At 44.7% G+C, this 23,645-nt stretch overlaps 1 protein-coding gene across 4 annotated transcripts in view; it reads right to left on the reverse strand.

Moving 5' to 3' along the window:
- ptprfb (protein tyrosine phosphatase receptor type Fb) overlaps positions 1-23,645 on the reverse strand; it is a 195,314-nt gene that overhangs the window by 107,158 nt on the left and 64,511 nt on the right. For all 4 annotated transcript variants that reach the window (XM_080440620.1, XM_080440621.1, XM_080440622.1 and 1 more), the window contains exons 2-4: positions 14,556-14,726; positions 1,901-2,046; positions 373-514 (exon numbers count right to left, since the gene is read on the reverse strand). In XM_080440620.1, coding sequence (XP_080296746.1) covers positions 373-514; positions 1,901-2,046; positions 14,556-14,655 — 388 coding nt within the window. In that variant the 5' untranslated portion in view covers positions 14,656-14,726. The remainder of the gene's footprint in view (positions 1-372; positions 515-1,900; positions 2,047-14,555; positions 14,727-23,645) is intronic.

Here is a 23,645-nt window from a genome sequence, read left to right on the forward strand (position 1 = left end):
AATGTACTTGTCCTGGTGCAAGTTGAAAAATGGAGGCAATGGTCGGTGAGACCAGGCTTTGGCAAGATTTCGGTAGGAAGGCAGAGAGTGTTAAAGTAGGAGTCTTACAGTGAAGTTCACCTGTCACCTTTCATTTCACTTTGTAACAGTGCACACTGCACAGAAAGAGAGAGAGAGCTATAGAGGGAGAGCTAGACATAGGTTAACAGTGTAATCATCAGTGTTAATTTAACTCTGAGAATGTACAAATATAACCAGTCCATTTGGTTACATTTGTAGAACCTCAAGATATATTAACCCTGTGGATTTGACCGTGTAGATAGGTAGGTGGATACATACATACATACAAATACATAGATGGATGTATCTTACCTTCAAGCACAGTGAGTTTGGCACTGTTGTTGATCTCGCCCAACGTGTTGCTGGCTGTACACTCATAAATGGCCTCGTCCCTGTGCGTGCGTAGAGGCTGGATCCGCAGCACTGAACCTGCACCGTCGTCAAACTCAATCACCTGACAGGGCCAAAGCAGGGGGAGGGGGGAGGTCATTTAACTTTATGGTAGATCTGCTGGTTTACTTTACCCAGTAAATGCCATCTTTTGCACACTTGAAATGTTGTTGGCTCGTGTGAATGGGGATGATCAAGTGTTCGACCAAATGGGAGAAGAATAAGTACGGACCTGATGTGTTTGTTGGTAAAAGAATTATAATTCTAAACCTATTGCCTTTTTTTTTTACAAACGGTACGGAGAGGTGTTCTTGCTCACATTTGGACCATCATGCTCACTAGTGCACGTCAGAGAGAACCGTTTAGTCAACTAGACACTGTAGATTATTACACATACTGCTAGGTTTGTCTTGGCTCATCATCATCAAACTGTTTCTGTAGAGTACACATTGTTTAAATAGGCAGTAGACATGTACACAGATAGAAAGTCCATGGACTTCTGCCTTTCATAGTCCAGTGTACTTGAAGCATACTCGGAGTGTACCAGCCCTATTTGACTGACAATACTATTCAGCCTAATAATCCAAACTCTCACCAGTCACTGCGCCGCGGGGACTACACACCTTCTCCAGTCCGGCAAATACCAAAAAGTCTGACTCTCAAAGTTAAACTAACACTCAGGATTTTGCTGCGTAGGTCAGTTTATTCTCTCTGTTCATTCAGCCAGCCGCCAGCAAAGGAAGAAACAAAAACCCCTCTAGGAAAGAAAACCGAGTAAGAGATGAAAGTAACTTTAATTTATAACAACGTTCCTTCACAAAGCCAAAATTCTGGAACACAAAGAAACATTGCTGGAAGAGCCCGTTTTACGATGAATTGCTGTGTGCAACCCTTGCTAGCACCACGCGGTTGAACAAAGCGAAGTTGGGTTGTGGTGGGGGAAAACTCAAATGATCCTCCTTTCCCTGAGCACCAGCACTGAATAAAATTACAAAGGAAACCCTCTCTAGGTGCTGCTTGAGTGTGATCCTACCAAAGGCATTCCCCCTACTCTTCATGTAGGTTTCAAAGAGGTAATGTTGGGGAGGGGAGGGGGGGCGGAGTGAGGGAGTTGCTGAGATAAGAGTAAACATCAAGGGGATGTACGGCCAGAGATGGTGGAGTGAAGTGGGGGAGGTAGAGAGGAAGGGTGAGAGTAGAGACAACATGAATCAAGATGGAAGAAGATTAAAGAGGGTGGGGGGGGGTCTCGTTGTCTGGTCTTGCTCGGAGAAGAGAAGAGAGTTGGTGTGATACTCAATAACAGGACGATTGATTGTGTTCTCTCTGCCTGTGTGTGGTATATGTGCATGTGTGCATGTGCGTGTGCGTGTGTGCGTGCATGCCTACTGTACATCTGCTTCTTTGTGCATAACAATGTAATAGAGAGAGAGAGTGCCCTCCCACCCACCTCAAACCGCTGGGAGCTGACTTTCTTGCCCTTCTTCATCCAGGTGATTCTGGGCTTGGGCTCCCCGGAAGCCAGGCACACGAAGGAGGCAACCCCACCCGAGATGCCTGTCTGGTCCTCGGGCGATTTGACAAAAGCTGGCGAACCTGACAAGAAAAAAAGGGAGAGGTGAGGAGAGGAGAGGAGAGGTGGATGTTAGCTACTATAATATAGCAAACACATGTAAAAACTGGTTATCATGCAGTGATTAATCAGTGCACAACAAAGGCTTACATTAACAAACCTTCAGAGTCACTGTCACTGACTGCAGCTATAGTTGCATCATAGCAGAAAAGCTGCTGCCTTTGTGTGTGCAGCCTGCCTGCCTGTGCGTCATGTCGAATTTCTCACCTTCACTTCTACATAGCGCCTGGAAACGGGCAAATTTCCACCACCCGTAGTTGGACTCTAATCTATAGCAAAGCGCGGGTGCTACATTCGACCTGAGGGCAAAGACGAGATAAGGACTCGCATTACCGCACGCTGCATTACTCGTACAAGGGACATATAGTCAAGACTGGTTCCAAGATTAAGAAGAGGAGAACGAAAAAAAAGCACAGAGAGAATAAGAGAGGGAAATTAAGAAGAGGCCAGAGCTGAATACTCGTAAGGGTTGTGTGTGTGAAGTAAAACCTGACATCATCATCTAGAAATACTTTTCCATTTCCACAAAAAAAAATCAATCAAATCTAACAAAGGAAAAGAAAATGGTAAGGCAGCAGTGTATTTTGGGCTCATCAGCCAATGTACACAGTAAATTGTTAAAGCTAAAATCCAGAACTTATTTTAATGAATAAAACATTGTTTTAACAAATCTGCATGTGAGCTTGATGGGTGGAGATGACGTACAGTGTTCTTCTTAGTGGAGTAATGGTGACAAGTTTGCAACAGCTGACTAAATAATATTTTTATTTCAAAATTACATAATTGTGAATGATATATATTTTTTGATGATGTACAGACTATAGTCCTACTCTCAGGGATAAATGAAAGAGGATTTTACTGTGTATGTAAGCCACTGATGGGAGAAAGTTATGCCGAACATAGCCGATCTACAAGCTCACAACACTGCTATGTTCGCTGCATAATGGTGCGTTAACACGGGCAGATAAAAAGATACATGCTACCATTCATTTTCAATGGAAGCCAGCGACATCAATGAACAAAGATACATCCGCCGTTTGTAGCTGTAGCTCTAGCGACAAAGATACAAAGCTACAAATTCAAGTTGAGCTGGGTTCAACTTCCAGATACAAAACTACAACTGTAGCTCCGATGATGATGTTGAAGATGACGTCATCGACCATGTTGACCAACACAGATACAAAGCTGACACAGCGACAAAGATGCAGTGTGTTTTTGTATCTTTGTATCTTTTTATCTGCCCGTGTGAACGCACCATGACACTGCAGGACACTGCCATACACTGCATAATTACTTTGTTGTGTAACATGACCAATCTTTAAAAAAAACCCATGCTGGCCCACACCCTCCATACATAACTCCCCCACCCACACTAAAACATTGTACTCTGTACCTAGCCTGGTAAACCATCCCGGTCACGTGAATTGACATTATCATGTGTCTTCATGCAGACCGGTCTGGCCCCAAGCGCTGGGTGGGCGTTTTGCAGGAACCAAAAAGTGGAAGAGCCAATAAGTGTCTGCGCTCAGGGCCCTGTGATTTGGCTCTTCCACTTTTCGGTTTCTAATGGTTTACGACCGGGATGGTTTACCAGGCTACTATGTACCCGCCGCAAACCGAAAACGAGGCTGCCATGTGTTGATACGATCAAGAATCAAGAGGATTCGAGGGGGGTTTTATCCGTCACTCACTCATGCAGGTTACAGCAGTGAAACGTTGGTGTGGCACGTTCAGCAAGACTAACAACATCAATACAATATACGCACGATAATAATTGAGATAACACTGGATTGTAAGGAAGAAGCCTTGGGAGCCAACAGTTCCCGAGCCATGTGGGCCCATAGGGCAGGGGCCTATCTCCATGTGTCTGTAACGTGAGGCAGCTTGATGTACAAGACACATCCCCCAGGTTTTTCTTTTTCTTTGTTCCCTTGTTTTTGTTTTCACAACAGTGTGAAGGGTCAAGGGGTGGTTGCTGTAGAGTCGTTGTTAGGTAAATTCACTTTTTACAACAACAACAACAACACAGGTGCTTGAGAGGACACCACGCCCAGCCATGATTCCATTATGCCTCCAACAACACGGAGTGCACGTTTCAGCCTCACCCCGCTGAGGGTTTACATGGGAACAAAGGAAAATGACACCACATGCATTTGTTCGTATTCTCCTATTTACAGTTGCAGATATGCGTGGTATGGGGAAATCAAGCTGTGTGCATGTGTGTGACAACTTCCTTATTACTGGCTAACCGCTGTCAGATTGCATTGGATTGGGAGGTAGGGGAATGAGTCCTTTCTTCTTCCTTGTACTGTAGGTTCTGCTGTTGTGGTTTGGTGTGTGTGTGTGTGTGTGTGTGTGGGGGTCGATATCTAGTTAACATAACATAGCACCACCGTCAGATGTGGCTGATGCTGTTGGGGGGAGGTTTTCTCTTTGATGTGCTGGCAGGTAAATCACCCCAACCCCACCTACGCCTGGCGGCATCACTAATGCCACTGATGAGGGGTGGGGGGGGACTAGAGAGACAGAGAGAGAGAGTCGCATGAAGAGATATATAAAGAGACCGAGTGAGGTGGCGACAGAGAGAGAGAGAGAGGCTGTCCTTGCTCTAGGACATCTCTGCAGCAGAGTTTCATCAGGCATTACAGCCATGCACAGTTAGCCGGGATATTGTAGGCGTGTGGGTGGTGGAAATGAGTGTCAGTGTGTGTGCGTGTGTGCGTGTGTGCGTGTGCGTGTGTGTGTGCAAAGTTGCGCGTGGCAGAGTTGAGAGGTGCCGTGTGTATGTTCAAATGTGGTGTGGCTGGAGCGACAGCGGTAGCAGAGTCTATGAGATAACAGCACAACATCCTGCAGCCATGGTTTTATCCCCATGGCCCACTACGGTCCAAGTAGAGACAGCACCTACAGGCTTGTCATCCAAAGAAAAAATATATATAAATCTACCTTCACAATCTCCAACTGCAGTCTAAAGCGGGTGGGCTATTTATGTATACTAGGCTGAATAGGCTAATTCTATTAGCTATATTTATGCTAACACACAAATTGCCTGAGTCAATCATTTTGTCAGAATAATCAGAACCAGAGTTTTGGATTGCACCGATTATGTTTGCACGGTGGCACTTGTCAAGTTTGTAGCAGAGAGGTCCAATGGGAATTCCTTGGATGTTGTTATGCTGTCAAAATGACTGAAAGCTAGGAGGGCCTAATAACATTCATTACTTACGCAAAATATGTGATTAGTGGATTAATAACCACACCCTAAGGTGTTACTCTTTCATCTGCAGCCTGTTATCAAATATACGAGTTAATTTGTCGGTTGTAGCGCTATTCCTTGCGGACCGCTGTTATTTTGTTGATACGCCTAGAGCTGCTGTGTATTAAAGCAAAGAAATTCACAAAATCCATAATGTGTCACATAACAGCACTGTCACCACAGAGGAAAGGTTCCTGTTCCCTAGGTGATGCAATGCTTCACACGCAGGTAGATGTAAAGAACACAAGTCAACAGGTAAAGTATAGTATATGCTCTGCAGTGGCTAGTTGTCCATGCATGTGCTATATGAGACTTTTTCAATACAATCTGACACATACACTCATCTGACCTATCACCCTCCCTCACACTACCTATAGCATGGCTGACATTTAAATGACATTTTCTTCCTGGTTACCTCCAAGAGCTGAGGATCTGATTTGCACAGGATTGTAATGAACTTTTTTTCTTCTCTCGCTCAGCAGCAGGTGATTTTCACAACAGATGTAGGGAGAAGCCTGGGAAGTTGATCTAATGACACTGCTGTGATTAGTCCTCAGCAGTGCCTGTCTGTGTGTGAGTGAGAGCTCACATTCTGAGCGACGTGTTGGAATGGCTTCCAATGCTACGGTCGACCTGATTAGCGTCATCCCGACTTCTCAAGAGCCCCTTCTAACATCTGTCCACACAGTTCCATTAACGTGCACATAGGGAGGTAGGAGTCCCTTGTTCTCTGCTAAGAGGGAGGATCAGGAAGCTTTAAATAGTTACACAGAAGCATGCATCAAATTAAAAGCACGTACATCCTAGTCTTGCAGTAGCCAGATGATTGGATATATCTATGTCTGGGGCACGATCTTATCCTATCCTATCCTATATCAAAATAATTGGCTTACTCTATTTAGTCCTGGAACACCTAGCCTATACGTTGTTATAACTTTCAAGACGGGAACACCTTGTTGTTGCTATACAGTGTATATAGCATTTGGGGGGGGGGATGTAAGTTTTCAGAAAACGTGATATCCAGATTTGATTGGCTAAGCTTTTCATGATGCAGAACCTTGGACTTCTGCTATAGCCCCCCAGCCAATCAGAGGCTTTCCAGATTTTTTCCTGGAAAAAGCCAAACATGCTGACCTATGAGCTTCAGACCCTCCGTCTCTGGAATTGATGATATAAGACGGTCTGACCATGTGAGACTAAACACACGTACCGGCAGCAATGCATAAATGGGTAAACCCCTTGGTTTGGAGAAAGGGTTTTTAAGGGGATCAATGTAGGATAGGGATAAAATGTCCCTCACTGAGCCCTACAGCTATTAATCCTCTTAAACAAGTTCCCGTATCTCCCCCACTGAATTTTGATTGTTGACCTTTGACACCAGGGCCGGCAAATTTGGAGCCGTCAATGTCCGCTAATCCACATCTCGCTGAGCACACCGATCACAAAAACAGCTTTCAGAGGCAGCCCGCTGTGACCCTGAAGTGCCTGACTCTGCGGACGGGGGTTAATGCTGGATCTTACACGCTGCACCGAAAGGGCACCAACGTTTATTCCAACAGCTAAACTCTGCAGAGTTCATTTTCCTCCATCAGTCTTACCTCTTGCTGGCAGCAGAGGATATCAAGCCAGTGGGTTTTGTCAGCTCTTTTCTCAGAGCGGCAAAATCTAGACTTGGTTGTTTTTTCTTTTCTCCCCCGTCTGCCACTGTCCCATTTTCCTGACTGTCAGACATGCCGCTGTCACATGAAACACAATGGCGGCGACGAGTAGTAAAAAAAATACCCACAAAAAATAAAACCACACATTCGCAGTGTCTCCTCTCTGCGAGCTCCTGCCAGTAGGGAGTTGTACTCCAACGCGTTTGATTTCTCACATTCACAACTACAAATTTGACACCATTTCTTTCTTTTTTTTAGTTCCACCTCTAGCCTGGCAAAGGAGCTGAGCAGCATTACCCAACCTGTTAAGGCACAGTGTTGATTGCAAAGGGGTCATCGCCTCAGGGGCTCGAAGGTTATCCACCAGCCGATATCGCTCATTCACCGCATTCACAAGTGGGTGTGTTTTCTCACACACCCACAGGCACTCTTGTTTGCTTCTCAGATCAGATTAGTTCGCGAGTCGAGCGATCGACAAATGTGCATAGATTCCAGGGTTAGATAGCATTAAGGGAGTCCATAACAGCCACTGGTTGTGGTGTGCATGGAGGGGCACACCACAACCTGGTTTCTCCCAGGTTAACCTGATGCCTGTGGCAGTCTTTGTGAGTTCAGAGGTCATTGGCATGTTGAAAGGCATGGGAGTTCTTGACTCTGGTGTTGCAATAGCCCTTTTTCGTCTTAACCAAACAAATCCGGAGGTGTTGGAACAGGTGACCGGGAACATATGTCAACATACATATTACCCTGTGACCTTTCCCATCATGCATCTGCTGACACCAAGGACAGGATGAGGTGATGAACGAGTGTTTGCATGAGGAAGAAGCCAGCGAAAGATGTGTCATATTTCAGCCATTGTGCAAAGGGGCACGTACAGGGGTCATGTTTTAGGAGGATAGATAAAAAAGGAAAAAGAGGTTTACTACGATATTTATCATTATATTGTTTTATGCCGTTTGGCCAAACTCCAGCCACTACGGGTGCGATGGCATTTTTCCCAGACAGTAATACAGTGTTCACATCTACCTCGACAGGAGCCTCGGAGAAAGAGGCTTGTAATGAATGCAGAGACAGCAGGAAGTAGGCTAAATGACAGTGTTGTGGCAAAAGAATGAGCATCTGCAGGACTGCCCATGGAGAGCTATTCTGGTGAATAGAGTATCAGGGATCGATATGCACGCGGCAGAGTGCAAACCATTAATTCTTATTAATAATGGATTAGCAAGTTATCATTTTCACGAGCACACTTAGTGGAAATTTGTCTGATGGTATCAGCACTGGTTGTTTTAATGGAACACTTCCATTAAAGCCTTTTCAGGCCATTAGCAGGCAACTTGCTCACAATTAATTCCACATAAAGCTGCCTCCTTTTTGCAAGTTATTTACCACGATAAAGTCAACTGCACTTCAGGCTGTTTGTTTAAACCAATAAACATCATGTTTGCGACTGTCTTCGTTTCTGTTTCTGAGCATCACAAGCGTGTCGTTCTTCTTACAAATTGCGTTGCAAATAACAAGCACCTCTCAGAGTGTATGCAAATTAGGGAAGATCTGAAACTAAATCACCACCATCACTACAAGAAGATATAATGCCATCGTTAAACTGGATCTATGTATAATCCATCAAATAATCTATTTTATGGAGTGATATGTCTGTAGCTGAAGCCTTTGATACAGCTTTATCAAACTAGACTCCATCTCATGGAGATGTTTGATGCAAAAAGGGAATTACACCTATTGAAGGAGGAGGGGGGGTAGAGAAAAATAAATAAAAAGAAAGTCAGAAACATCAAACTTTCAATCCATCTCTGGATCATGAAGAAAGGCTTTCTATCTGGGCCTTCCTGCCTTCTGTGAATTATTCACGACAGTGGAGAAGAACATAAACTCTGAGTGCAATTACCCATCGCTCCTCTCCTCCCAGTGTGAGCAACATTTATGTAATGACTTTCATCTTCACAAGCTCATTATGAAACCAGAGAAGTGTCTCACAAGACGGAACCCCGCCCTTGTCTCTCTGCCTCTGACTATGCCATCATCATGTCGAGGCAGTGAAAGAGAATGTTTCCAATACGCTTTGGTGACATTGTGTGTGTGGGGACTGGGGGAGCGTTGGGAAAACGAGTTGTTTAAAAAACAGGTCGGATAAACGCTCCTTTGTGGACCTTTTTGATGGCAAGGACGTGGGCCTAGACGTAGACGGTAATGAGTGGGCTGAGTGGTATCACATGATAGGGAAGCCTGAGGTTTTGTATTACTCGCGGTATTTAAACTGGCGCCCGCCCTGTCTATTCTGGCGTGACTCATTACCTGTGGCTTCTCCTGTCAGCCCCTTGGTTAAGGCGGAGAAGTTTAAAAGAGAGAGGAGAGACAAAGGCAGACACTTAGGAGGACAATCTCTTCAAACACCATCTCCATTGTTTGAGACAAGACAACAACAACCACCTGCATTGTTCAATCTCATAAGATCACATAAGTGACCATTTTGAGGGAAATAACAAGGGCAACGCAATGAGGGTGAGCAATAAGGCCTAATGATTTTCCTTCCATCTCAGCACAAAGTACAATCATTTGTTGTTTGGGGAATAACGGTGTCAAAGAACAACTGAGGTACAGAATGCCTTGCAAAATGGGCATTCTTATTCTCACTCTCCAGTGAACTGGGGGGGGGTCTAATGTATAAGGGCCTATCCTACAAAAACAAAGTCATTAATGTTCACAGTGAAGTGCAGACCTCATCTAAACAACCCCTGGGCTACATACAGAGTCATACCCAATGTTCATTTAGCTTATTTATGATAAATGAGCTCATTAAATATGAGAGCTACTTTTCCATTTCACACAGTGAAGGACGCCCGGCTACTGACATCTGAAGATCTCTGTGAGCATTGAGTCTCAACGGTGGGGCCACTTGAATGCAAAACTAAATATGAAAAGGGCCAGAAAACTTGCATTTTGAAATGTGGTTTGAATATGTATGCTGCTGCTGGAGACCTTTGTGATGCAAATGATGACTAGTCTGTAAAAGTGTCTTTTAGGAGAATGAAGGGAGTTGCTGGGGGGCTTAGTTAAATGCCATCGGTTAAAGGCCAGCGGTCACCTTGGCCCGGCCCCTGTCATTGATCGACTGGTGTAGGGGAAATGCTAAGTGTTCCCCAGAGGGGGTGGGTGGTGGGTATTAAGGAGCTGCAAGGGGGAGAGTGAAAGGAGTGGAGAAGTGAGTAAAGGGCTCGGGGGCTCAGCTGCAGATGTGGCTCCGAGTCCACTCAGAGACCCTACTTTGGGGTTACGTCATCATCAGTCACCCTGTGACCCTGTTCGACCCCAGTAACCTCATTAGTTATCCTCCCCTAGATTAGTACTTCCGTGGAGACCCGCCCCCTACATTTTCTGTCACAAGGGGGGCAACAAACAGCTTCTGGCTTTACTGGTTTTATCTGTGGCTTTGCTTTGGATTTAGAATCTTGCAGAAGTCTAGGTGGATGCCTGCAGACCCAGTTGAGTTTATATATGCTGTGCCATGTCCACAGGCTGTTTGTACACTTAAACACCTGTAAATGTGCCTTAAGAGGGCCCGCAATGAGTAAACAATACGTTTAGTGCCGTGCTGGTAACATGTCCAGAAGTTGTAAATGGCAGCACTTTAGTCTTCTGGGTTGGGGAACCACTGATGCTCTGTAAACATTTTATGGTGGCAGGCCAAAAAAAAAGAGTGGTGACATCAATAATCCATGACACATGAGTCTTATATTGATGCAGTTTAGACCCTTTATCACTGAAGGCAAATTTATCCTGCAATGTAAACATTTTCTCCTCAGCTCTTTGAGAAAAAACATTTTAAAGTACATACATTGTATGTGTTTTTTTTATTTCAGGAAAACCCCAAATCTGTAACTGATCGTATGCTTCAGTGTTTCTTTGTATGTTTTATGTAAAAGGGTATGTTTTATGTAAGGACAAATACTCATACATAGTAGAGTGGCCAGTATCCATAATGAGAGAAATGAAACGTTCCTGGATGATGATGATTACTTCATCTGCCCTTTGTGGAGGACACCACTGTATCGTGTCATCTGATGCCAGCAGCGCTCAATTCAGGCCACAGCAGAAGGGTGTCAGCGACTGCTTTTGGCTCTGCTCTTGAGCTTCCTAATTAAACTATTAATCTCAGATCATTAACCTCCGTCGACCCCTTCCTCTCATCCGCCGTTCTGTTTCTGACACGGCGGGGTAGCACGTGAAAGATTCTCCCCCTTTTCCCCTCTGTTTCTTCGGTTTTCCTCTATCACATTCCCCCCCACATGGATGCCTTTCCCCTTGTATTTCCTTGTGTATTGTGTTGTATATTTTCTAGTGTTTCAGACCCCAAGCACCTTCCACCCCATGTGTCTGCGGGATCGGTGTGGACCACAGCTGTGTGCTAACAGCATTACTCTCCAAGTGGTTCTCCAAGGTGGGTATGGTTACTTTTAATTTAAAAAGAATCAATTTCCATTCCGTCAATTTTCTTTTTTTTTAACCGGGTGACCATATGGACACTTAAAAACACAATCTAATTTAGAGGCGTCCATCCTATCCACCACCCCTTTCAATACCACTCCCATTCCATCCCCCCGCCCCCCCCCCATAGCTCCAGTCTGAGGTCGAACAATGCATAATCAATTTAGTAAATGGCTTGTAGTCTACGGAGTACATTATGCCATCTACTTCAGAGATAACTTATGGATGGTAATTTTTTTTATCGTAGACATTAGAATAGGTAGTCCCAGTGGGAAACAAGCGTGGCTAGTTAGTGCCATATTCTAACCATAGAGCTATACACAATCACTATGGTTAAGCAATTACCTCTAAGGCCAAGTATTCACAATTAATGTGGGTTTGCAGGCCAAAGGGTTGACACCGTGGGTTCAGTAAAGTCACTTTAACCTTATCAAACTAATTACGATGCCGGCGGTAATCCTTCTGCCTCAGGGGGCTGGGGGGGGGGGGGGGGGGGCACACAGACAACCCTCTGCGGTCTCACTGAGGCTCACATGAAAAGCCACCCAAGATTATAACGGAAGAGGGAGAGAGACATACATCAAAAGTGCATTAAAGCGAATGAAATAACTCACAATGACAGCACAACAAAAAGATAACCATTACATTTAAGTGCTGGATGTGTGTGACTTTGAAGCTGTCCTTGTTGGGGAGGTGGTCTATTGTGTATGAGGAGGCCATATAGAGGGCTGCTTGATTAGGCCGGGCTCCCCGGGGATCGATGGGACGTCTGAGATCAGCACTCGGAGTAATCACAATGTATTGTGGGACTAGTCTATGGCGATACGAGAATGATGTCATAGGGCCATATTATTGATGCTGGTGGTGGGTGGGGGAGGGGCGTCTTTCACGCCTATTTGCTCCGAGTCTGATCAATAGCGCTAGCTGAAGTGTTATAGCAATCATACAGGTAGAAGAAAAGCAGCAATACTAAGTACGTCACCTTTTCAATTCATGCACTGGGCAGCCAAAAGAAGTGTAAGGCATATGGCCTACTATGAACGGGCTGGCCATGAACACTTGATTCCAGTGATGGATGTGTGCCAGAACACATCCATGAGAGACTTGAGTCCTGTTTGCACCTATATTGTTCTCATGAACTGTTACAGCAAACCTGCAGGACATCAGAATAACTATTATCCTATCATCTATTATAACCATCCAATGTCAGCTAAACTAACCGCTGCACGCTGGAAATATAAACGCTGGAGTATTGCATCCGTAAGAGAGGAAGACCCGAGTTTGTTGGGAGATCAGTTATATAGTAAGCTGCTATCGGTGGTTGCTTGCTTGGTCTGGCGAAACTCTTTCCATCAGAGAAGAAGAGAGACAGACGGAATCCCAGTAATCAGAACCTTGCCAGGCGCCCCACCCAAAAAAAAAATCTGTCTGCAATGTGCTCTGTAATTCAGGGGAATCGCAAAGCAGGACTATCACATTCGCATAACGGAGAGCCATACAAATTACAGGCAACAAATGTGCACAACCCCGCCATTTGTGGTAGGTGCCCACCTCCCCCTTCTCCTGCTGTCTTATTTTAATTCTATGTCTGTTTGCACTACAGTCTAGGTAATAGTAGGTTTGGGCCTGTTCCCAGGGAGGCTGGCATTAACATACAACTGTAGGTTAAACGATGCAGAGCTGGTCGTCCTTCTAATGAGCCATTTCGCTAACAAAGACAGCCTTATCTTCTGCGTATAGTGCAATCTGCCAGTTCCTCTCTCGTTTGCTTATTGCTGGCTCAGTGTTTGGGTGTCCTTTCACAGAATTGCCAGTGCCAGTTTGTCGCTGCACAGACAATCTTTGTCTGTTAATTAAAAGGCCCGACAGTCTTTTTATCCGTAAATATGATTACTGTAATTAAGGACCAAAGGGGTCTTGCCCTAGTTGGAGACAGCAAGGCGTACAGTACAAAGATGAGATACACATGAAGAGGACAGAAAGTCCACACTGAAGCCCCTCGCCATAGACTAGATTTGGGTTTGGAAAATCTAGTTGTAAAAGATGTCTGAAAAAACTGCCTAGGTAGGCAGGCTACTACATTTTGACATTACTTAATATTCAGAGTGGGGAGGGGCACAGGTGATAAAGTGCTTGATATAGTTACTATCACCTTACAGCAAAGGCAACGGTAGGCCTTTTCCAGACTATGTCAATTAAAAACAAAACAAAACCCAGTAGTATAAAAATATGCTGCAAGATCAGGCTGGTGCCGAGTTCAAATTTGGAGACACAGGCACAGACAGGAAAAGAGTGATGGCACTGGGCGGGAGGAGTGTGAGAATAAGGCAAAGGGTACAACAGAACCAATCCATACCGGCCCTTGGCGTACAGGGGTTGGGGGTTGGGGCTGGAGGATGGTTGTGGTGGTGGTGGGGGGGTCTAATTGAATTACAGTGACCCTGTGACAGCGTCGTAGCTGAGGTCATGTGTTGAATTAATTTTGTCCCTGACCCTGTCTTCGGAAGGGCGCTGCCTTGTGGCCGCTACAGAGGCCCGCGGGACCCCGGCAACAGTGACACATCTTTCCGAGCTCCGTCTTGCAGTTGCAACCTTCATTCAGATCGACAGCGGGGCATAGGGGCCAATGAGAGCGCTTCACTGCATTCACTATACGCTTCTTTTCACTACAAATTCTACAGCTTTCTTTACCTCAGGTAAAGAATTAGAAAACATATTCACTATATATTTTCATATTCCATATATTGCAGTGCTAAAAGTGAGTGGGAAACTGAACAGCTCTTTGCACCCTAAAAGTCCAACAATGTAGCTATTAATAGCTATACAAAAATGACAGGCACTTAAAGGAGGAGAGGATCTGCAGCAAGGGATATAGTCCTGTAACTGGTCATAAAATATGGATGTATAACAAGTTATTTTCAAATGAAGTCTGAAGACAAACCGCGCTACCTACTATATTATCATTCCTTCCCCAAAATAATTCGGTAGAGAAAACCATTGAGCAACAGTAATGCCACTGAAATATGAATCAAGGAGTTTGCCAGTATCATTTACTTACTGTCAGCCTGAGAGGAGAACACCATGTAGCTGAGTAGAAGCAGGAACGGCGCCGCCCCTCTGGGCAGGAGGGGCACTGACAGGTGAATGTTCGGCACCATGTTCCAGGTTGGCACTGCTTCCTCCCCCCCCACTAGACACTTCCCACTGTCACACGATCAAAGACTAACACCTAGGAAGAGAAAAAGAGAAAAAAATCAGGATAACAATTTACAATTTAGGCATTTAGGCAATTCTAGCATGTGTCTAAACCACTGGCTCCCAAAGTGGGGTCATTGGTTGGTAGAAGATACAGATTTATCATTTGCATCTGTATAAGCATCACAACAACTAAGTATCAAAGCAAGAGGCCCTGGCCTCCCTAGGTTGGCAGAGGGAAGGTAGTGCCCAGGATTACATAGACAATTGGCACTGGGTGTAAAAAATAGGGTTACAAAATCGTGGGATAAAAATTTAAAATAAAAAATAAAAAGCAAGAAACGTCCTAACCACGTCTTGGACGACATGGGGTATAAACAAAAATGCAATGCTCCGCTAAAAATGAGAGAACAGATCCGCAGTGGTGAATATCTTTGTGCTGTCTCTGAACGTGAGCGCGACCAATACCCACAACAAACACATCGCTTGGGGCAGAGAAAAAGCCAAGTGGAGCGCATTTGCGCTAGGAAGCAAATGTGTGGTACGCCGATACACCGATACAAAAGGAATAATGCTGGAAAGAAGGGGAGGTCAGGACACAGGAATGACACCAACCAACGCGTCATCATCACAAAAGAGATTGCCACAAAAACAAGGGGACCTCTCGAGAGGCCGAGACGGAGTCCCAGGGGACTACCGCCCACTTAATGTTCCCCATTAAGATATTGAAACACTGCCTTCCAGATGGGCTCAAATCATGCAAAGTGCTGTGATCTCACCAAATGACAACACGCAACACTTAGCACACACAACATACCTCTCCCAAGGGGGATATGGTTGGTTGGTAAAGTGGTTGCAGGTGTTGGACAAATTAACCATGATTAACCAAGCGCTTCAACGGACAGGATGGCTGCGCTGTCTGAACACAGGCGACACTCTCCAGTGAAGGCTGTCAAAATCACAAAAGCAGCAAAAACTAAATCACAAAAGCAGCAATACTTTTTATGAGATTTAGGATGGGAAGGAGTGGGCCAAATGGGCCACATTAACTCCTTCACTGTCTAAGCTGGCAGCTTGACACTCTAGAATGAATGTCATCTTAAAATAAAAATGACACAAGCATTGATACTTTCATAAGATTTATTATTTAGAGCTGGGTTAATGTATTATTTAGGGCTAAGTTAATTATGGCTAACATAGCCCATGAACGGAGAAGATAATATAGTTCCACTAAGCCGGCAGCTTACACTTATTACACTGAACAGAAACATTATCTTTTTATTAGATGTAGACCAGCATTAGATGACATGGCATTAGAATAGCTTTATAAGATAACTGACCTTACGCTCAGAACTGCACTCTCTAAAGGGTGAAGTAGAATTACAGCCTGAAAAACCTGACCATGCAACCAAATAAATTACATTTCTTATCCACATGCTGTTGCCCACAGCCAACTGTGTAATCGAATGCTTTTTAAAGCAAAGCTTATATGGTAGGGAACAATATCTCTCTTTTCTTTGAATTAAAAGGGTAGCACCACGACGGTTCTAGAGAAAAGCGAACAAACAAAACAAAAGAAAAAAAAGAAAAAAAAACTAAAAAGAGAGAAGTTTGAGAAGTAGTGATAGTGTGGGTCAACTTCTGTCTTCAAGGGCTCACAACTTTTCTGTATAAAGCTTTCACGGAAGGTCGATTGCAATTGAATTAAAGTTTTTCAGCTCCAACTCTGTTCTATCTCACCGCACACTTTGCAACAGAGTGTGAACACTGCTGATCGCAGATATTTTGTGCAAACAGAAACAAGACGGCCACACTAACAATGTGAAATATCTCAAGGCCTGGTGGGAGACCAGCTGAACTCTAGTCTATACAGTTTAGCTAAATAAGGTAGAGTGCCAGAGAAACAATGCCTCCAGTATCTTGAGAGGAGAACAAAAAGAAAGCAAACCCGCTCCTTTCTTAAAGCCTGTGGAGGTGTTAAGCAGGCCATTACTCATGTGGCTATTTCAATACACGAGGAAAAAGAGACACAACGCCAGGCACGTCTTCCACATCCCACCACGCGCACGTGCACACACGCTTTAAAAACCAGGCCCAAGGAAAACATAGGACTACAAGAGAGAGAGAGAGATTTTAACGAGGCAAAACAAAAATTCAAGAGTTCTTTCTGTCTGAATGCTCCTTTAATCTCCTCTGACAAGTTGCCTAGCGAGGAAAATAAGTCGAGGGATGGGGAACGGGAGATGATGTGAGGCAACGTTGTGAGTCACGGTGTCGAAATGGTAATGTTTCGCCTTGGCACGTCTGAAGACAAGTGCCGTCAATGGCTAGCGCCTCGTCACTCTCAGTCACGAAACGGAGACGCGTTTTTGATGTTTCAACATCTACCGAGCGCATTTTTAATGCGGGACACCTTACCAAATACCTCCATGGAATTTCCATACATCTTGCGCGGTGCTGACTTTATCTGTCACGAGTGAAAGTTCAAGCTGTGATTGTATCAAGCAGAACTTCGCTCCTCCCAGCATGTAGTCTTCTGTGGAAAATACCCAGAGGGTAGCTAAAGTAATTTAACGCCATAGAATCAAAAAGTCAACAACCCCCAGAATCTCTTTTTGGGGCCTGCATTTCCACCATCACTGGTAATGAGAGAGCAGCTTATTGTGATGTGCAAAGCTCTAGCAGTATGGGGGGGACCACAGAAAATCACACAGCTCGGTGTGCCAAAGGAGCTGGATCACACCCACCACTTCACGACCGGAATCCTAAAGACATTCAGGGGGCTCTTTTTTCCAAGTTAACCCATTAAGACCGGGAAAGCATCTGTCATTTTAGATTTTAACCACTTTAACCATTATTTTATACTTTGGCTATTCAAAAATAGCAGATATACAAAAACAGAGCTATATCTTTGAATATATATAATTTTTCAAAAGAACATTTGTAACTCAAATCTTTGCTTCTGGGGATCCCTGGAGCAACATATTTTGAGATGGGGGTCCGTGGCCAAATAAATATCATTTTGGGGGTCCTTGACATGAAAAGGTTTGAGAACCACTGTTATTATAGCAAAAAAAGAAGACATTTGTAGAATCCCCAGAAGCAAAGATTTGGGTTTTTAAAAATATAAAACGAACATTTTATATTTCGTTTTATATTTTATAGCGCAGCACTCGGTGCCGCGCTATGAGCTTGTATATCTGCTATTTTTGAATAGCCCAAAAGAAATCTAAAATGACACGGATGCGTTCCCGGATTGAATGCGTTAATGCCCCAAGTTTAAAATGAACGTAAATCACACAAAGTTTGGTCGGCTTAAAGTTTATTGTTTTTTTAAAAGTGCAACCAGCCTAGCGTCGGTTCGAGTCAGTAGGTAGACAGTGAGTGAGTGAGTGAGTGAGTAAGATAGACTTGGCCACTCGCTGTGCTCCAAACCCTTGGCGGAGGAGGGATATCTTTCACGGCAGATGCCAGGGAGAGGCAGATGCTTTTCATCTTCAATGAGATGCGTTCCTAGAGCCGTGTTTCTTCTCTATTTATTTTGCTACTTATTTATACTGGTGGTGCAGCTTGGTGCCTCCCAGCTGCACACGGAATATACCGTGGGACACTTTGGCGTCCGTATGTGTTGGCTGTGCAGTGGCTTGTCTGTAGTGGTGTGGTGGTGATGCTTGTGGAAGGAGGGGGGGGATATGAAAAGTGGAAATGCTGCAGTGTGGAAGAGAAGAAAAAAAACAAGTGAGCGGCTCAGCTCACAGGGAGGCATTGTCTGCCGCGATGTGGGGAGAGAGAGAGAGAGAGAGAGAGAGTGAGAGAGACTGAGACAGACAGACAGACAGAGAGAGACAGAGAGAGACTGAGAGCATTTTAGTGTCAATGCCTTGTCCTTGTGAGGTTGCGTGACACAGATGCCTTACATCTTTGTAAAAATGCCAATCTGGATCCTGGTGGATGGTTTGTGTTGTGTGTGTAAATGTGTGTGTCATGCGTAATGTCTGTTAATTAACTAATTGGTTTTCCATCCGTTTATCCATCAGCAGGTCAATAATAACCGAGAAGTGAGTGAATGTGTAATGGGGGTTGGAGAATCAATAATACCCGGCTTGGACCACCCACATCAGCTGCCTGCCACACAGGTGTTACTAACCTCCCCCGGTGTGTGTGTGTGTGTGTGTGTGTGTGTGTGTGTGTGTGTGTGTGTGTGTGTGTGACCACCCATACACAAACGGCTCACTACAAGCAATCCAATACACAGCTAGCTGCAGGGCAGCCCAAGGTAAGAACGCTACCGGCCAAACTAACATTGCCCTGTGCCCTGTCAATACCCCCCAGGCCCCTTCCCCCCCATCCCCCCTGCCCTCCGTTTATTGGCTCATCCTGAGCATAGGGAGGTGGGGCAGATGAGATATACGACTGTGTTGTGTGCAGGGCTAATCATGACCATCTCTGGAGGTGATAAAGTTAGTGCAAGGATTGTGTTGGTGCAGACGGCTGTGACGGCTCCATAAACACGGTCCTTGATGATTCTTCCCTGCACTGGAAGGTTCATCACACTCAAAACACACACACACACACACACACACACACACATTGTGTTCTTTTGGTACCTAGGCAACCGATAGCATGGAGAAAGATAAACTCTGCAAGGAGAAACGCTGGCCTTCCGCACCACAGCAGAGTGAGAATGAAAGTGTAAAAGGCGGGTAGTGGAATCGCTTCTTCTCTCCAAACTGCCCTCAGGCACCACGCTGCTTCCATAAGATTGACGGTGCATAGCCTTAACAGGGTCGTGACAAGGCCCTGCATTGAAATTCACCAAAGAAAGGGTAATGTCCTGTGACCTATTGGGCTTTACAGAGCTTTTGTTTACGAGCCGATTCCCTCCGAGTTAATTGTTAACGCTTTACTGCCGGGAAGAAGATGGAGTGGCGCGACAAACCTAGAGATAAGAAGAACAGCACGCGTCCTTAAGACGAGTAACCAAACGTAAAGAACACTGACCTCTGATTGTGTTGAACTCAAGTGAAAGTGTTGACGTGATTGCTCAGTGTCTATGGATGCGGGTACAAATTCAACCAGGTGAAGTTAGGGCCACTTGGAATAATTGCGCAATAGTACACATAGCAGCCATTCCTGATGACGCATCATGAACACGATGATGAATCCACGAAGCGTGAGGAGTGAATTTACTGAGCTGGCCTTCTGATCATGCCCTGACTGGTTGAAGTACTGAGTCACGTCTCAACAGAATGCAGTGACGGCGGCATATAAGGCCGCATCCATATGATATAGTGTCGATTGGCCTTTAGTCCGCTTGGGTGAACATTTAACAAAACTCAAGGACCTCTATAAATTACCAATGAAATGGGTATTTACAATCACCTCTGGGAGACCACCAATCTTTTTCGGCCGCAAATCAATCCGGGAATGAAAAGTGATATGCATTACACAAGGCTGAACAGACATACCAGAGTGCCACTTCCATTTGAATTTATTGGAGAGTGATTATTGGCGTTGTCAACTTGCAGAGCAAGGAATAAATGGCTTATGCTACATAGTGCTTGGCAAAAGGGCCCGCAATCAATCAAAGGCAGGCTCAATATAAAACAGACATTCATCATATAAAAGCAATGCCGTGCATACCAACCCTATATCACCTGAGCTGATCATGCATAATGGAACATTGTCCTTGTTCAAAACCGCAAACTTCAGCAGCTAAGGGACATGTTTACCTTACAATAAAAGCAGTCAAACTATGCAGGCGATTGGAGAGGAATGAATATGGTCAACAACTGTGAAATACAAGGAATTCCTCGCAAACGTCCAATCTCACAATGATAGAACACAAATTTGATATGAGCCAACTTGGTACACCTTGACCTATGAAAATGATCGCTTTTTAAATAAAAGAGCAAGAAGCTATGCATGTGGCAACTGGGTATTTCTAAATATACCTAAAACCGCCTAATACCTTATCTAAGTGTCGAAAAGCCTGTTTTTATTTGAGAGTGATTAAGAATGATTCTATGGCTGAGGATAAAATTAGCTATATAAACCCAGACACGTTCACCATAGCAGATGTGCATATATATCAAAACAAAATGTATGCTGGCAAGCGAGAAAGACCCTAACCTAAGACGTCACCACTTCAAAGTTTATTTGTGGACAGATGGTGCCGTAAAAAATGGCTAGGCAGCACAGAAGGGCTGGAACCCCCCCAAATCCCCCACCATGCAACTACTACTAACCCCCCCCCCCCCCCCCCCACACACACACACACACACACACACGCAACCCCAACAAGAGTAGAGGCATGTGAGCAGACAAAGCTGGCAAATAAGACATTCTCTCGGTCTGGGGGCAGCCAAACAGAGGTTGCTGTTGTTGCGACATTGGCTCGAACCAGAGCACAAGATCGATCAGTTTAAATAATATTGATAGCTTACATCAATTGTGATGAATTTGTGTTCGGTTTAAGGCTAATTTATAATTATAAGTCAATGTGTAAAAGCAAGACCGCATTAACCATGCTTATTCATTAACATCCTTTCAAATAGACTGTGTACAGTTTCTCTTTCCGTCGTGGTACGTTTAAACGTTATTAATTAAACCAACAGAGGAATAGCGATTGTAAGGATTCTTCAGGCAGCACAGGGAACAGAGAACTAGGCTTTAATTTTCAAGCAGATGATAAAAAGGGGATGAATGGGTAGCAGGAACTCCATGCCTTTCAGCAGGTGTGTTCACTGTTCTAAATCAATTACCCTTAGTCAGTCAACGCTTAGGCTAGTTGGCTATTGTAAATCAGCTTGGTGTCAGGCCAGATTATAGACTGTAACGGCCTGGAACTGAAGCCAGAGGCCGGCAGGAAACCTCCTGGGGCCTCCATGCGAACGAAAGTCCTGAGCTTGATGACAGAACTGCATCTCGGACAGCTGTAGGCAAAAATGTCTGGAACACTAATATATGAAATAGCGTAATAGTGTATATAGTATAGTGTATATAGTATAATCAAATAATTTGAACATGGTGTAAAAAAAAAGAAAGTATCTGAAGTAGAATGTCATTATTATAGCAAAGTATAATGTGTCCCACTTCCTTTTGTTTTGTTTTTTTGTATTTCTTGCTAGAACTAGGTGTGCTCGTCCAGGCTTATTTCAAATTGGCTGGGAGAGAACAAACGAGTCCATTGTGGGTTTTTTTTCTTTTTCCCTTCAGTGTGAGGTGGAAAGTGGCGACGGAGCTGTATATTGACACAAGGGTTTTGTTATTTCATCTTACAACCGTGCATGTAAAAGAGACAGGAAAAATAATCCTCTGTGGTTCAAGGTACAGCAGAACAAGCCCTATTGTTGACAGAGGGAAGGGTTAGGCTAACTCTCAGAGAGGGGCAGGGAACCAGGATCTCCACTGCTGCTCAGAATGATATGGCGGATACAGGAAAGCTCTCACACGAGAGACAAGAGGGTTTCGGAACCATGCGCGGGTTAGTGACTCCTTGACGAGAAAATGTTTAAATATATAAACATATATGCTAACATGGGAATTTGCTTGGGGCAAACATGCCACTGTGTTATCTGCTGAACAGGACAAGATCCCAGGTCTGCGTCAAACTGCTTAGACCTAAATTGCCTCGAGTGGCAGAGCTGACATTCCAAATGGGTAGAGGGAGGGTTAGGATCCCAGAGGTCTTAAACCAGCTCCTTGCCTACGTTCTACTCTGGAAGACACTGTCTAACTACAGAAAGGAGGCAGATTCTAATAAGCCTTTCTGTCTTTCTGTCAGCCTGGGTTTCACTCTATCCCCCGGCCTCTCCCTCCCGCGATCATGTCCTCTCTCTCTCTCTCTCTCTCTCTCACTCTTCCTGTCTATGTCTGAGCTATGAGCCAGTCTGTTGGAGCAGATGGAGCTATATATCCCCATCGCTCTCCAGAGGCCCAGGGATTTAAAATGTAAAATAGCTGAGTGCAGAATAGGCAGGGAACGGCCGATAAAGGGCACCAGAATGACGGATTCTCAGCTCAACTGTCTTGTCCCCTGTTCCACCACAACGGACAGCAGGGGCTGAATTCACCACACTACAATGCAATAAAACATAAGAATAATGGCCCTATGTATAACCCTATGTTTATCACTAGCAGAGCGAGCTGATCTTTACTAAGGCCCACAGCTAAAGCGTTGGTACTTACTTGTTAACCACATGAACCCTAGTGGCCCTATTCAGGGCAAGTCATAATAGGAAAATAATCAGTCGCAATATGACGCAATGTGAACTTGTGGATCAGCTATTTAACTTTAACAAATTATATAAGGTTTAAGTGGTTAATCAGTGTATTGAGACAGGTAGCAGACTGCCTCTTTCTTCCGCAGATTCTAGAACTGTGACACTTCCTTTGTCCTTCCGTTCCTAGATCACACCCCAGGAACTCCAGGTGATGGCAGGTTAAGTTCCAAAGTGTCAGATTTACAGTTCGTGCCAGCCGCCACAACCAAATACCAGCACTTGGCTGGCAGCTACCGCTAATTCAACCACCCCAGGACTGAGGCTTTCTGTTGCACTTGCCTTAACCAAAGAAACTGTAGAATCGCACTGGCATTCCTGGACTTCTAACCTCAGGCAACTCTCTTTCAGGTAATGAGAAAATATCTGGCCCCTGTATCAGTCGTCTGGGGAAGGATTCTGCCTGCCTGGTCCTCCATCTCCAAGGTGGCAGACTGACAGACAGGAAGAGTGAGGAACAACAGGCGGATGAGGCCGTGAGTAGCACAATCGATCGCTGACTGAATAGGAAGGTCCATTATAGTGACAGGCCAGAGCCACAACACCACGACCTGCACTCCACCAATGTCCTCATTACCGCCTATGAATCTCTCACTCAGCCCCCCCACCCCTCTCTCTCTCTCTCAGCATCTTTACAGTCCCCTGTTCAAAGCAGAGCAACGACTTTTAAT

This window comes from Gymnoscopelus braueri (assembly GCF_963280865.1).
Source record: "Gymnoscopelus braueri genome assembly, chromosome: 10".
In the NCBI taxonomy this organism is placed as follows: Eukaryota; Metazoa; Chordata; class Actinopteri; order Myctophiformes; family Myctophidae; genus Gymnoscopelus; species Gymnoscopelus braueri.